Source organism: Onychostoma macrolepis, chromosome 07, assembly GCF_012432095.1.
Source record: "Onychostoma macrolepis isolate SWU-2019 chromosome 07, ASM1243209v1, whole genome shotgun sequence".
Classification (NCBI taxonomy): domain Eukaryota; kingdom Metazoa; phylum Chordata; class Actinopteri; order Cypriniformes; family Cyprinidae; genus Onychostoma; species Onychostoma macrolepis.
The window spans coordinates 34,575,457-34,590,617 of record NC_081161.1 but is presented as its reverse complement, the minus strand read 5'-3'; the positions used below and the strand labels follow the sequence as shown (position 1 = coordinate 34,590,617).

At 38.3% G+C, this 15,161-nt stretch overlaps 1 protein-coding gene and 1 long non-coding RNA gene across 5 annotated transcripts; both read left to right on the top strand.

Annotated features, from left to right (window-relative positions):
* Window positions 1-214: 214 nt before the first annotated feature.
* Window positions 215-4,212, top strand: LOC131544320 (uncharacterized). 2 transcript variants are annotated; one of them, XR_009272081.1, is made up of 5 exons: window positions 215-283; window positions 934-1,077; window positions 1,739-2,206; window positions 2,368-2,479; window positions 3,097-4,212. It is a non-coding gene; the product is annotated as an uncharacterized LOC131544320 (long non-coding RNA). The 2 variants fall into 2 exon arrangements; XR_009272082.1 differs by lacking the exon at window positions 215-283 and having other exon boundaries at window positions 293-1,077; window positions 1,742-2,206.
* A 1,213-nt stretch (window positions 4,213-5,425) lies between these two features.
* Window positions 5,426-12,542, top strand: haus3 (HAUS augmin-like complex, subunit 3). 3 transcript variants are annotated; one of them, XM_058782411.1, is made up of 5 exons: window positions 5,426-5,651; window positions 7,007-8,031; window positions 9,747-10,201; window positions 10,310-10,547; window positions 11,985-12,542. In XM_058782411.1, the coding sequence occupies exons 2-5, from the start codon at window positions 7,054-7,056 to the stop codon at window positions 12,198-12,200; spliced, it is 1,887 nt and encodes a 628-aa protein (XP_058638394.1). In that variant the 5' UTR covers window positions 5,426-5,651; window positions 7,007-7,053; the 3' UTR covers window positions 12,201-12,542. The 3 variants fall into 3 exon arrangements, with proteins under 3 accessions (XP_058638394.1, XP_058638392.1, XP_058638393.1); XM_058782409.1 differs by having other exon boundaries at window positions 10,310-10,595; XM_058782410.1 differs by lacking the exon at window positions 5,426-5,651 and adding an exon at window positions 6,384-6,405 and having other exon boundaries at window positions 10,310-10,595.
* The last annotated feature ends 2,619 nt before the right edge of the window (window positions 12,543-15,161 follow it).

Sequence of the window (15,161 nt, the reverse complement as noted above, 5' to 3'; positions counted from 1 at the left end):
CGTTAAGTGCGTGTGTCACGCAGTCTACATTCTGCAGCGGCACCCAGCGGCAGGTGTCAGTCACTACCGAAGGTGCGACACGCACCGCGACAATGTCCGTGACACAAGACGCAGTCCATTGACATGTGTCACAGGTTTTAGTGACACATGCCACTCTACTGGCACATGCCACTGAAACCGGAAGTGCCACCGGAAGTGTCACTGAGCATAGTGGCATGTGCCAATGGCATCTGTGCGTCAGATGTCATGTCACTTAATGTTAAAACTGCTTCTGGCGCAACCGGTGAGTTAACGCAAGTTCCTTGCTTTATTTGTTTAAATGTGTTTAGTGTCTTAACAGTTAAATGTATTTTATGCATTAGCAAATTATTTGAGCCATTTTATCCCGCCTCACTAAAGGTCAAAAATCGATTGAATTTATGAAGCAACTGTATTTAGATTTTTTTTTTAATATAAGTCTGTCTTTTTGCATCGAGTGTGCACACATTAAAAAAGTTTTTTGGTAACAAGTTGTAATGACCTCAAATTGGCGGTTTTGATTCGTATATTTAATTGGCTCGCATTGCTGGACATAAAGTAAAATGATTTTCATAGAGGTTTCCCAATAATTTGATTTACTTTGTTCCACGAGTTGTACACTTTTGTAAGGACAGGTATTTATAAATGTATTCAAGTTGTTGGCTCAAGCCATACCAGTAAAGCTTGTGTTATTTACCTAAGGCATTTGTGTTCATGCTTAAAATGTAACATTTTAAAGAGCAAATTATACAGTATATATATGTGTTTGTATTATGGGATTAAATTAAGCACCATATTTCACATAATGCCTAGTAAGTTAAATAACTGATTTGTTTCATGTGCTTTAAATATAATTTTCCTGGTGTTTTGGCAAATATTACAACCTGACTAACTTCTGAATCTGTTTCTTTTCAGGATAAAAGTGAAGCAGCTGGAAGTTTAGTTTGGTATATTGATGTAAAATTATTAATTTTAATACACATTCATTGTATAGAGATACTGGAACCTACAGATTGGTGAGATCCTGGATTGCTGGCCTGCTTTAAAATGGAGTCACAGGTAAGAATATTTTTCTTGGCACACTTGAAAATGTGATAAATGGTATAGTTCACCCAAAAATGAACATTCTGTCATTAATTACTCCGCCTCATGTCGTTCCAAACCCGTAAGACCTTCGTACACAAATTAAGATATTTTTGATGAAATCTGAGAGCTTTTTAACCCTGCATAGACAGCAGTGTAACTGAAATGTTCCCAGGCACAGAAATGTAGTAAGGACATTGGTAAAATACTCCATGCTGACGTAGAATGCACACGCATGTGTCGTGGTACTCTCTATAATGGTGGAGGATGGTGACTTGGAGGAGAAGTCAAGAATAAAGTCGTTATTTTTGTTTTCTTTGCACACAAAAAGTATTCTCGTCACATGGACTATTTTACAGATGTCCTTACTAATGTTTCTGGACCTGGGAACATTTCAGTTACATTGCTGTCTATGCAGGGTCAGAAAGCTCTCGGATTTAATCAAAAATATATTCATTTGTGTTCCGAAGATGAACGAAGGTCTTACAGGTTTGGAACAACATGAGGGTGAGTCATTAATGACAGAATTTTCATTTTTGGGTGAACTATCCCTTTAAAGTATTAGTTAGCCCAGAAAAGAACATTTGCCATTAATTTACTCTCACTCTCTCTCTCACTCTCTCTCTGGCCATGCAAGAAGTAGCTGATGTTCCTTCTTCAGTAGAACAAAAGATAATTTTTAGCTGAACTCATGGTCCTTGGTGATTCATAAAATGCAGGTCAACGGGTGCCATCGCTTTGCGAGTCAAAAAACATAAAGAAGCAACACAAAATTAATACCCATGGTGGCACAGAAATCTTGAGCTCCAGACTCTGGTTTTCCTGGTCACAGTGTTATAATGTGCTGTCTGTATCTGCTTTTTGACTTACAAATTAGTGGCACCTGTTGACTTGAAGTTTATGAATCATCAAGGAACACTACTTCAGTTAAAAATCATCTTTAGTGTTCTACTAAAGAAAGAAAGTAGCTTACATCTTGGTTGGCTGAAGGGTGAGTAAACGTCAGCCTGAAGAACGTCAACCTGAAGAACCAGAAATAAAGTTAATCCCACAGGAAAAGTGTCTGAAGTACTGAGCCAGCTCTTTAGGATATGTGACACTTCAGGTCAGTGGTTACTCTTCTTAATGGCTGATAGGGTTGATTTCGGTTGTGGTGTTATACATACAGATGTTTTAGGGTGATGCATAGTATTGCGTGGCTGTGCTAATTAGATTCCATGTTAAATCAAGATTCTCATACTCCAGTCTCTAATTCTCACTCTGAAGGAAATATTAACATCCATGCTGCTGTCAGTGATGTCCATGATGAGCTGCTGTCCTCCGTGCTCCCTCCGCCTATCTGCTTGAGGATGACTCCAACGGTCTCAAGATGGGGGATGTAAGTGATCATGTTGCTTAAGCCGATGATACACGGGGCAGCTTTTTGAGCAATTTTGCTGGGCAAAAAATGAGACGCCGGGCACATGACCGATCTAAAGTATCCAGATAGAAATTTGTTGCCCATTCTCAATGGGAAAGTGCCCAAGCAACATTGCTCAAAAATGTTGCCCCGTGTATCATCACCTTTAGAATTGAGAGAGAGAGAGATCACTAAAAATGAAAATGATGTCTAGTCCTCATTTACACTTTTGTAGAAGACCAAAGAATTACTACAATTATAAAGGATGTATTCAAAACCTGGAACTACAGCCTGAATGACATCTGAATGGCAGGAGAGATTGTTGGATAACCAAACCGTTTTGGTTTGAACTGGCTTCCATAGTATAGAAAAAAATACTATGAAAATCAATGCAACCTGAAACTGTTCAGTAATCAACAATCTCACCTTCCATTCAGATGTCATTCAAGTTCTAATTGCAGGTTTTGAATATAGGCTATCAATTATAATGTAGTTATTGTATGGGATAGAATGCTTTGGAGTAGATGTAAATATGTCATTTATTAGCAGTCAGCCTTTGGAAGTTTAGAGTAACATTACTCTGTTTTTGTCTTCAGGTAGAACAATCTGATGAACCAGACGCTGAAGATTTATCACTTCGTCTTCTCTCCATTAGTGACAATTCAACAGTTGCCATGTTCTTCTGCTCAGAGAAGACTGAAGTTGCACTTTGGGTAACATAGTTAACGATTTCCCCATATTGGCTCATGTATTTGTCATGCTTTTTGGACTAACTTGCGCATTGGATCTAAGTTCCCGAAAAGAGTTGGACAATACATTTGACTTTACCCGGAAAGTCTTGATGGGTCTGGAGGATGGGAAGCTGAGACACAGAGCGTTGAGTCTTAAAAATGGACTTTTGTCAGTAGAGTTTCCTCATTTTCAGCTGCCAAGGCAGAGTGTTCAGTGTTCTCCTTTATTTGACATTTCATTTAAACTTTCACTTCTGTCACTTTTAGTGAACTGTGTATTTTTTTTTTTTTTTTTTTTCTTTCAATATTTGTCTAGTATTTAATTTGCAGAACATTTTCTCAGCTGATTTTCTGGAATGGTATACATTCCATACAGTACCATGTTCATCCACTCATAGAAATGACAGTTTAAAAAAAAAAAAATACATTGCTCTATTTTGAAGTCTTTCTCGTATATTCTATTCTTGTGTAACTTTTATATTTCTAAAGTTACTGTTAGATGTGAATTTTGGAAGTGTTCCTATTTTAGGGAAGTGTTCACAGCTGGTGAGAACCAGATATCCTTATTGTCCACTTCTAAAAGTGACAGTTACTATCTCAGCTCATTTTTCAAGGACCTTGCACTGTTTTGGAGAATGTATTTCCATTTGATGTTGAACAATTTAATGTTGATGTTTTGTTAATGATTTGTGGTTGCTTAATAAAAGAGTAACTTGCATTTAAATTGTCTGTCAACCTGTTTTTGTTTCTTATTTTATTTCAGAATGAGTATAGTTGGTGTATAGTTATTTATTAAAACTATAATGTTTTTACGAAGGTAAACTTAATTGTAATGTAACAAAAAAAATGAAGTCATCTTTAATTAATTTCAATTGGTTCTGTGAACCCAAAAACTCCTTGTAAAATTAACTTGATCAATACTGTTATAGTAACTTGTAAGATTTAAGTTAGTATCAGTTAAAATGACTTATATTAACATCATTTTTTTAAGTAAATGTTACTAACTTAAAAATTTCGATGTAATCAGTTTCAACTTTTTTTTGAGTTATAATAACTTATCCGGTTTTACAGTGTACAATAATTAAAATAAACTACAACTTAAGATTTAAAAAATGTTTAATTCATTTCAGTAGTGTACTCACTGAGAGGCTTTGATGGCAGCATTCCTTCATCAGACACTCTGCACTGGATAAACACTCGTGTGTCTCTTCTGTCCCTGTAACATCCAGACAAAAGTCAGTCAGCTCTGTGATTTATCTGCTCAATACTGCATTTACATGTTGAGGTAGTTGCTGATGTAACTCCCTTTTTATCCAACACAAATGTTCCTTCAATTATCAATATTACTAATGGATAAATAAAATAGATAACTTATGTTCAGTTACTTTATGTAGATTTGTTTGTTTACATGACTTACATTCATCTAAAGCAGTGTTGACAACAGTGAATTCTACATAACGCATACATCTCTCACTCAGATGCCTGTTTCATGTGTATTAGATGTGCTCATCTCGTCCCTAGACCAAGTATAGAGGTGTGTTCGACCTCATGCGGCGCCATGAAAACCGACCGGCGGCTGACTTGAAGCAGTGCATGCCGGTTAGAAAATTTGTCCGACTTGAACCGGCGCCGACGCCACGTCACTGTCACGTGTGGCATCAAACTACCGCGAGTGCGTTTCGAGAGCAGCCGGCTGACTCAGCTCGCGCAGTTTCTCCAGAGCGACTGCGGGAGCCATATTATGTCTATGGCGGGAGCGCTGATGACCACACAGCTGTTTCACGATTGGCCAAATTCACCACATGACAACAATGACGTGTGTTTCTAACATCTTCAAATCCAATACAGCTCACAAATATTATTTTACTAGGAAAATATCACAATCGTGATCAAGTATAGGTCTCTGCAGCAAAGTAATGGGAGTTACCAGATCGGGGCGTTTTTTGACCATGTTACTTGATTGGCTGACGTCATAGTGACGGTAGGTTTAGGGGTGGGGTTAGGTCAGGGGGATCATTTTGATTGCATGATTTAGAAACACCCAGCAGCTTGAAAATGCCTAGCTTGAAACACCCACTTTTGCTCTGCAGAGACCTCAATCTCCCCTAGACGCTGTTTAGGCCCGCCTACCATCTTAATCAGGTGACATTTTGTATCTATCTGATTGGCCAAACAGATGTGTCATCATCTTCAGTGAAGACGCTTCTTAATGTTTTTTCAGTAAGACCACTTCTATATATTTTTATACCGTTTTAAAATTTATTATAACATTATTCCATTTTCTAAGTAAAAAAAAAAATAGGCTTTTGAAATAATTTATTTGTCGAGGAAGCACCTACGTGACGTGACGACAGCAAGCGCGGGCATTTCTGAAGTGGCACGCGAGACAGACTGCTATCAAAAGGGTTCTGTTTTTCAAGGTAACGTTAGGGATATTTATGATACACTGCTTTGTGAAATATATGTTAAAATCAGTTTTTAAAAAGAAGTGATGGCAAATGTATTGTCGTTTGTGCATAGCTAACCAGTAAAGCAAGCTAATGTAACTAAATGCAAACGTTTAACAAGTATTAAGTTAACGTTAGCTCGTTTTTAACGGCTCTTGAAATTCAAAATACATTGTTGTTCATCTGTCATACTGACGGTAAAGTTAAGACCACTTTGACTTTAGCTGTCTTTGAGGTATTGGTCGTGGCTGAGTCTGTCTGACTGCTGATCGGTCTCCTACAGTCCATTTTTTCTTTCTTGAAAACAGTTATATTTTGAATATCTCAGTATTTACGTGTGTTTTGCTATCAGTTAGTACGTTCTTCACAGACGTTTTGAGACGACTGCTTTTTCCAAATCTGTTTGCTGTGTTTCGCAGATCATGTGGCTAAATAACCACAACAAAATACTAGCTGTTTATCTGTCAAATCAATCATTTACAACTGTAGCAGACGGATGTGGGTTTACTTGGCTGTAAGTTAACGCAGTGGTTCTCAATTCCAGTCCTGGGGGCCCCCTGCTCTGCACATTTTGCATGTCTCCCTTACTTAACACACCTGATTGAGATCATCAGCTCGTTAGTTCGGTTCATGGATCTCTTTCCTAAGGAGCTGATGATCTCAATCAGGTGTGTTAAATAAGGGAGACATGCAAAATGTGCAGAGCAGGGAGCCCCCAGGACTGGAAGTGAGAAACACTGAGTTAACGTACCCAACTGAAAGTATCTAACTAAGAACATACTCAAGTAAAAGTAAAAACAAGTGTACCTTTTTCTTAGCTTTTTAAATTGACTGATGAGACAAAGCAACCTGTTTATTTGTGACCTATAATAATCTGTTTAAAAAACTGTTAAACTTTGAATTCAGCCACAGCTAATTACAGTTGTTTGGTCTTTGAATATAGCTTATACAGGCCATTACAGGTGTTGTGAGACCATACAAATACTCGATTTCAATAGTACATGTTGGTTTTGGTTTTGAGTGTAAAAAATTTTTAAATTCTAAAAATAATGTTTATGTAGAGTTATTTATAATTAGCCTTAAAAACAATAGAAATCCTCATTTGGATAGGTAGCTAAATGAATGTGAGTGGGTATGTTCAGTTATGGGTCTGTAATATTATATTTAGAGTGGTTTCTGAAGGATGTGAAACTTTTGAATGGTTGTGTGTGTGTGTTTTCCAATTTGCACACAGTACAGTTACATCATTCACCTCAGTTGGGCCTTCTCTTTGTAAATGCATAGAATAATTTGGGCTTGCTATAATGTCTTTTGACCATCTGCCTTAGGATAAGGGAATATCTCTGAAGTGAGAGCCAAGTTGACATAAGCAGCCATGTTGGATGGGGCTCAGTTTGTTGAGACGTTGTCACGGTTGGGTTACCCACGGGCGTCTATGCTGAAAGGTTCTGAGTTTGACTGGCTATTTGACACAGCACCAGATAACCTGCACCTTTTACGTGTTGTCTGCAACTGCCTGAACCGCAGCAATGTTCTAACACCAGAAGAATTGCAAGCATACACGGCACTCCAGGAGTCCGGTAAGCCCATCTTGGATGAGGCGACACTGGGTGAGCTGCTTAAAACCTGTTTGCCTGTGGATGGAGGTGTAGTGTCACAGGGCGGTTCTGCTATGGGTGGAGAGGGAAATGTAACCGTCGAGGACCTCGAGACAGAACTTCAAGCTCTCCGCAAGGAGAAGCAGCTAAAACAACGCAGACTCAATAAGCTGCAGATGCTAGCTACCAACTGGGGTGCAAACTCCTCTGCATCCCAAGCAGTGCTGCAGGAAGGAGGGAATACAGTAAAAGATGCCAACTCTGCCTTGGCAGCTGAAAATGCATACACCAACTCAGCTGTGGAGAACCTGTCAAAAGAGACGAACAAATTGGCTGGCTTTTTCCAAACCGACACTAATTCTGTAAGGAGTGAAGATGGAACTGCTCCACAATTAGTTCCTCAACCAAGGACCCCAGTTCTCATCTCCCAGTTGTCTCTAGAGCCTTTCCTCCAGCAACAGGAGCAATTCACCAAAGTGTTGACTTCCTACACTCAGCGTCAGTTCTTTCAGGGCATCTCAGACATGATGGAGACCTCCACATCCAATCACTGCCAATTGACCAATCTGAGCTGTTGCAGTGAGAATAAGGAAGAAGAAGATGAGGGACTAGTGGAGCTCAGGAAGAAGGAGATGGCACAGCTGCAGTGGGCATATATAGTGGCACAATACCAACTGGTGAAAGAGAGGGCAAAGGAGCATGGTGACAAGGCAGCAAAACAGTGGCTCATCCAGCGTCTAAACAGCAGCACAGAGGTGAATATTAAAAAAAATGATAGTTTCCATGATTGGTTTATAAATGCCTACAGTGCCACTCAGAACATTTTAAGAGTAATATATTATTATTGTTTCTTGTTTGTTTCTTATTGACATGGTTAATATTTAAGTATGTAATTACATTCTGCCATTTATTTTCCGAGACCAGACACTACTGTTCAAATGTTTGGGGTCAGTAAAACTTTTTTTTTTAAAGAAATGAATACTTTTATTTAGCAAGGGTGCATTCAATTGATTTTAAATTAAAAAGACAAATTGTTACAGCAAATTTCTATTTCAAATTATGCTTCTTTTTTCTAATTCTTTTCATAAAAATGATATTTTAAAATATATAAAACTTTTATAATATAATAATATTTTACATTACTGTTAACTGTATTTTGATCAAATAAATGCAGACTTGGTGAGCATAACAGACTTTCAAAGAAATGTAAAAATCTTACCAACCCCAATATTTTGAACAGTAGTGTACATTGATTTTTAGTGATTTAGTAAAAGTATTATTTAAAAACTATTTATTTAAAAGCTTTTCAATCTCAGGTCATATTTCCAACCTAAGTCAGAGCAATTCTAAAGTGCCATTAAACTGTGCCTGAAATGTACTGTTACATGCAGGGGCGTAAATTTCATCTAACAGTAGGGGGGGACAATAAACATAAAATTTCTCAAGGGCAATTTTTGAAGGGGACACAAATAATACAGCCAAAATTGTACTTCTAAGGATAGCTATGCGTACACAGCATGTGTACATAGCATGGAGTGTTTAAATATGAGTTGGGTTCATATTATAATTATTATTTTGCATCATCCATAGTATTTTAGGTTTCGTCTGAAACCGAGTAAGTCTCTTTAGATATTCAACCGCAGATCAAGCCCATTGATCTGCCACTTAACATCATATTGAGCAAAACCCAACACATAGGTAGGTCTACAATATTAGCCTAATATCAGTTCATAATCGCTCGTAGAAAAAACATCTGATATCATAATTTTTTTGTCATGACTAATTTATTAATGATCCAGCATCATCTGTATTAAAGAGAAAGAATCATTTCACCCGATGTTTAAAGAGAATAAAATAGCCTTGACAGCCTAAGTTACTTACACATAACTAACTGTTACTGAGGTACTTGCTCTCTCCCACCGGACTCGTGTGTGTGTATCGGTAAAAGAGGAAAGCAGGCAGTGGACCAAACCACTGTGAGGCAAGGGAGGGGGGAATCAAAATATTTCCGAACTTAAAATGTTTTTTTGCATTTATTTTGTTTTACTACTCACACAATTCTTTTGCGTATACGTCCATTATATTATTTTTAATACACAGAGTCGCTTGTAATGATTTTTAGGGGGGACAACCCTCAGATAGGGGGGGTCCTGTCCTCCCCGTCCCCCCCGGGATTTACGCCTATGGTTACATGTAAAGCTGCTACTGGTATGGATAAAAATATCTTTAATCTGTAGTTCTTCATCAGCACTGTGCTGTTACTGTAAATTTGTAGATGTGTGAAACAGCATTTTAACCCTGTTCTATTCTAACATGTGCCAAAGCAAATTTGGATGTAGATAAACACACTGCGAGGATAATAATTTTTGTGTGTGACTTTTTTTAATGATACAATTGAGGCAATATTATCTGTCCCTTGAATTGAGTATACCTCTGAATGTTTATCTTTTTCATTCTCTTCCTCTTGTAGTCTTTGTGCTACTCACAGGCAAGCGGGCTTGAGCCTGATCTACGCTCTGAGATCCTCTCAATTCAGTCTGAAATTCAGTCCCTGATGTTAGACCCAGTCCGCTCTGCGTTACGAGACTGTGCCCGCCTCCTTAATATCCCTGTGGTGCGTGGTGACCTCGCTCTTCAGTTAGCCAGGCAAAATTACTACACCTCCAGGCAGACTGAAGTTCGCGACCAGCTTCTCCATCAAAAGGCCTTCTTCGAATTTGTGCGTCTGGCCCAGGATGCAGAGCTCCTTATGGGGAAGAGGGTGATGAAGCAGCTTGATGAAATACTGAAGAGGCTGAAGGGGGCAGCAGAAGCTTCTGCTCAGAGAGAAAACATTCTGACACAACCTCACTTAACTCAAGTCCCTTACCTTGGTTCTAATGCTAAACAACAGGTCATCACCTCCAAGGACACAGCCTTTAGCAGGTAACCCACCGTGAGTGGGGAGAAGTTTTGTACTATGTAATGCAGGTTGGGTTTGTAAGACTACATTTTCACATCTATATCTATATGTTCTATATGTTCATCACCCAGGTTGCTGCAGATGCTTGAGTTGGGTAAGGCCCCAACGGAGAAAGAGGATCCATTCCAAACCTACAGTAGGCTGGAAACAGCAGCCTTTAAACTACAGGAGGATTTGGTCACTGTACAAGAGGCTTTGGATGGGGCCAGACGAGAGCAAGCCTATGCTGGAGCTCGGTTAGAAAGTGACCGAGATGCGCTCAACCAAGTGGTGTGCTCGGACATTGTGCAGCCTCTTCTGAGGCCGCAGGTATGTGCTAAAGCCACACCTGCACTGGAGTTCTGCCCTCATGCACAGGTATGTCTTTCTGTTCTTTTTTCTTTACCTCACCGCCGTTTTCAACATCATCCTTTGTGAATCCCAAAAAACGTGAGCAGATTAATCATCATATTCATGACTTATAAAAAGCATGCACCTCTCAGTGGTTGGTCATAATTGTTTGGTGGTGGGTTTTTTCGATGTTTTTATGCACTGTTTTTATTTTTATTTGCTGTTTTAAGATTATATGGGCCAGATTTACTAAACAGGGCAAATTAGCGCGAGACCGCAATCCCTTAAAAGTGCAGATGGGAGTGAAATGTGATCTACTGGAAATGTTCAAATGAAAGAACACGAACACAGCACGCTTATATCCATAATAACCAATGCAATTTACTAAGAGCAGCGTAAATTAGCGCAGCATCGCAAACAAGCAGAGCCAGTGATAATCAGATGCAAGTAATCTACTAACAATACAGGAGCATAATGATTAAGACACGTTTTTTTTTTGGTGGTAAATAATGACATTTTTCAAATACTACTAAAGTACTGCAAACCCCTATTCATTTAAATACTCTCCTCCCATACATTTTCACTCCATGTCTTTAGCACATACTGATAGTAGATTTTTTTTTTTTTTTTTTTTTGATGTCAAAAGAGGGTTTTCACTTATATGAGCTGTTAGTATATCTGGCCCTTTGTGTTTTCATTCTTAGTGAAAAGGTTTAAAAATTGTCAATGGCTTCTGTTTTCTTTTGTGTCACTGCAACTCCTCACGGTCTGTGAAACAGTTTATTGGACTATGATATTTCTAGTCCTCTGAAAACACTTTTGTTTTGCTGACACCCATAAAAAGTTACTCCTGAAAAAGTTTGATTAAAAATGGATCTAAAACATCTTGTCTAAGTTTTTAGTTTTATCTATTTTTATATTTTAACCTGGATTTGCAGTGAAAATAGTCATAGCAGCTGGAATGACATTAAAAACAATTATATAATTAATTGCAACACATAATATTCTTTCACTTCTTCCCTTCTCATTGTAATGCAGAATTTAAATGTAATTATGATAATCCTATTGCAGTCAGTTAAATCAGTTTTATTTATCAGTTGTATTTATGTTTTTCACCTCTGTACTTGTGTGCACAGTAAGCGATCAGTGTTAATGAGTATATGTAGATTGGGATATGTGGATTTCTATAACATATCAAGCAGAACAGGGATAATTGCAAGTTGTGTTTAACTCCAGTTCTCTCTATCCCTGCTCTTCATCCCACCTTTTCAAACTCTTTTCCACTGCATACACTGTCATGTACATGCCATTTCCCTACTTTGACTTTTACTATGCCTGTCACGCTTTCTGCCTGACTCTGTACTTGGCACCTCCTGCTATCTGTCTGACCTTCTCCCACCCACTCTCTCTGTTTAGGAGCTCACGGTAGTTCTTGATGAGTTGGAGGTCAAGCAGAAGGCCTTGTACACATCTCTTCAGGACATAGTTGGGGACTTGAAGGCCAAACGAGGGAGGCTTGAACGCAGTGCCACCCTCAGGAGAGAGAGGGAACTGTATGTTTATTTCCATCTGGACCCAAGACTGCTCAGCAGAGCAGTGAGAGATATAGAGGCTCAAGCAGGGGTTATGTAGAATCAGAACGTAGACTTTGTCTACTTCAGCCAACAATACAAGGGTCCCTGCTTCAAAAAAAAATAAAAAATTATGATATATGCAGATAATGACATGGATCATCATTACCTCTGTTATGGAGCTCTGTAGATCTGATATACTCATTTTTATTCTTTATTTCTGATATCTGCTAAAAGTGAATGTTCTTTAGGTATGTCAAATTTGTATTTAGTACCTACAGTTTCACATCAATTTGCATTTGTACTTTAACAAATGTACTGGACCTTGTATAAATTGTTTCTTATAGTTGTTTATGGTGATTAACAGTTGTATCTTTGTAAATAAACATAATTTGTAATCTTAGTGTTTGAGCAATTCTTTTCTTGTGTGTGTTTCAAATTTTTTATAAATGCTGTTTGATTCTTTGCCTCAATACATTTAGGATTTTCATCTCATTAAAAAAGACTGACAGACAAGTTGACTGACAGACATTGGAACAATGGATTTCCACTCGTATATTGTATTGTGGAAAAGTATGACAGCAGCCAATTATTGTGTCGCATGTGCATGATTGGTCCCTTTGCTGTTAGATATGAATCTAGCACTTTCTGCTTAGATTGGACTGCTATTTTTCTGAATGTGTGTTTACAGGGTTAAGACAGACTAGGAGAGCAGCAAATGAGATGGAAAGCTACCTCTGCAGCAGTCTGAACGCAGCACCTCTCTCTGCAGCTGCACAGAGCGTCATAGCAGCCCTTCGGGTCCAGTATGTGCACAGAACAGACAGAGGCAGAGCTAGTGAGTCAGAAACAGAATATTCTAACAATATTATTAACTTGAGGCAAGTTATGGCCTACAGGAAGCTGCATTTTATTGAGTATTAACACTCAAGTTCAAACTTTTGAGCTAGGCTTGGTGATTTTGAGAAAGACTAGTTCACAAACAGGTGTTAAAAATGATTTACATTTTTTCTGTCTGAGGGAATCTTTTAACTTATTAAAAATTACAGGCGTATCTGGTAGAGGGTTCGGACTGTCTCAGCAGCAGGGCAGAGATGACCGAAATCAAGATTTGTTTGCAGGGAAAAACAGGTGAGTAATACCTAGAACTGATACAGCATCTACAGTAACAGTTTTTATTTAGATATTTGCTGTGCATATATTAAGCCAACAATAATGTATACATAACTACAAATAAAATAACTTTTTTTGACTTTTAAAAATGCTGTTTGTATACAGTACATAGAAAAGTCCTACACTTGAATCAGTTTACACTGATAGTATCTATTTTCTGATCTTTTTATCCTTTTTTATTTGATCTGTCTGCTTTTAGAACCTTGGATTCTAATGATCTGGTGGAAGATTCAAACCACTTCAAGTTAAAGGATGTGACCAGTAATGAGAGGTTTGCACTGTACTGTGCTGGTGATATCATAAAGCCCAACGTCCAGCCTTATATACCGGTGGCACAGGGAGAAGACAGTTTACATATGTTCCACTTAAATAGCATTGAGAGCCCTCGGGCTAGACCAGGCATTATGACAGAAGCAGAGATCCATAGACTGACCTTCAGGAAGAGGAGTTGGATTCAACCTGCAAGCCCCTCTGAAAAAGACCCAGTAGGTTGTGATCAACATGAGGCTCCTCCAGCAAAGAAGTTCAGCTTTGGGCAGCTTACATCGCCTATTAACAACTGTCATCCAGCATCTGGAGAAAAAGAAAAGAGGATTGATATTGTGGACAAGCAGCAGAGGACTGGACAGATAGAGCCATTTTGGAGTTGTCGATCGGGGTTGACAGCAAAAGATAGCAGTGAGTCTGTTTTTGAAGACACCTCAAAAGAAGCCAGAGCTGACCAAGCTGTGTTCGTACAAGTGCAGCATAGTAATCATATGCCTAATGTAGAGAAACCAACATCTAAATCTGAGGACCTGGAGAGCAGCCATTACTGGCAAAATAGCAGAAACTCTGAATTGTCACTTCCAGTGGAAAGCTGTGTGCATGCTGAAATATGTGGAAGTGTCTCTGTCCTCGAATGTGTGCAAGATACTCCTGTTAGGTCAGGTGAAATACTGGACTCAGTGGAGGAAAAAGAAGACAGTGGCTCTGAAAGAAGAGCGATCACCAAGAGCAGAACAAGTAAGTACAGTGCTTGATGGTCTGCTAGACCGTACAAATACATATTTTGAAAAATCTTTATATTGCCTTATCAAGGCTGGAAATGTCTGATTTGCAATAATGTCTTGTAAACCAGTCCTTTGTTAAACCAACCAAGTTTTATCAAAATAAATATTAATCATTTACAAAATGCTGTTTAAAATGGTTTTAGATGGCATATAGCTTTTACAATATATATATATATTTTTGTGTGTGTGTGTCAGCCACGTACAAGCTAATGATGAAACAAACAGACACTACCCACTGGGCAGAAGTGAGATGTATGTATCCACATGCCAGTGACAATACTGAGACACTATTCACTCTTCTTATCATACACGCAGATTCTCCCCAGCCAGATGAGAATAAATTTCTGCCTGTTAGAGAGAGAGATGGAAAGGTGGAATCCACAGTACCCCCCACCAGTGATGGAGTGCAGCACAGCATCCAACCCCACTCTCAGGTAATGTACTGACTCCAGTGCTGAGAGAAGGCAGTCCTGGATGTGTTATGTCATCAGAGATGTGTTTGTCTGATTTTCTGAATCTCAACATTCCTCTTTTTATCCACATTGATTTTATTAATTGAACCTAATATTTTTTAATACTGAGAAAATCGCCTTTAAAGTTGTCCAAATGAAGTTCTTAGCTATGCATATTACTGATCAAAAATTAAGTTTTGATATATTTACAGTACGAAATTCACTAAATATTTTCATGGAACATGATCTTTACTTAATATCCTAATGATTTTTGGCATAAAAGAAAAATGGATAATTTTGACCCATACAATGTATTTTTGGCTATTGCTACAAATATACCCCAGC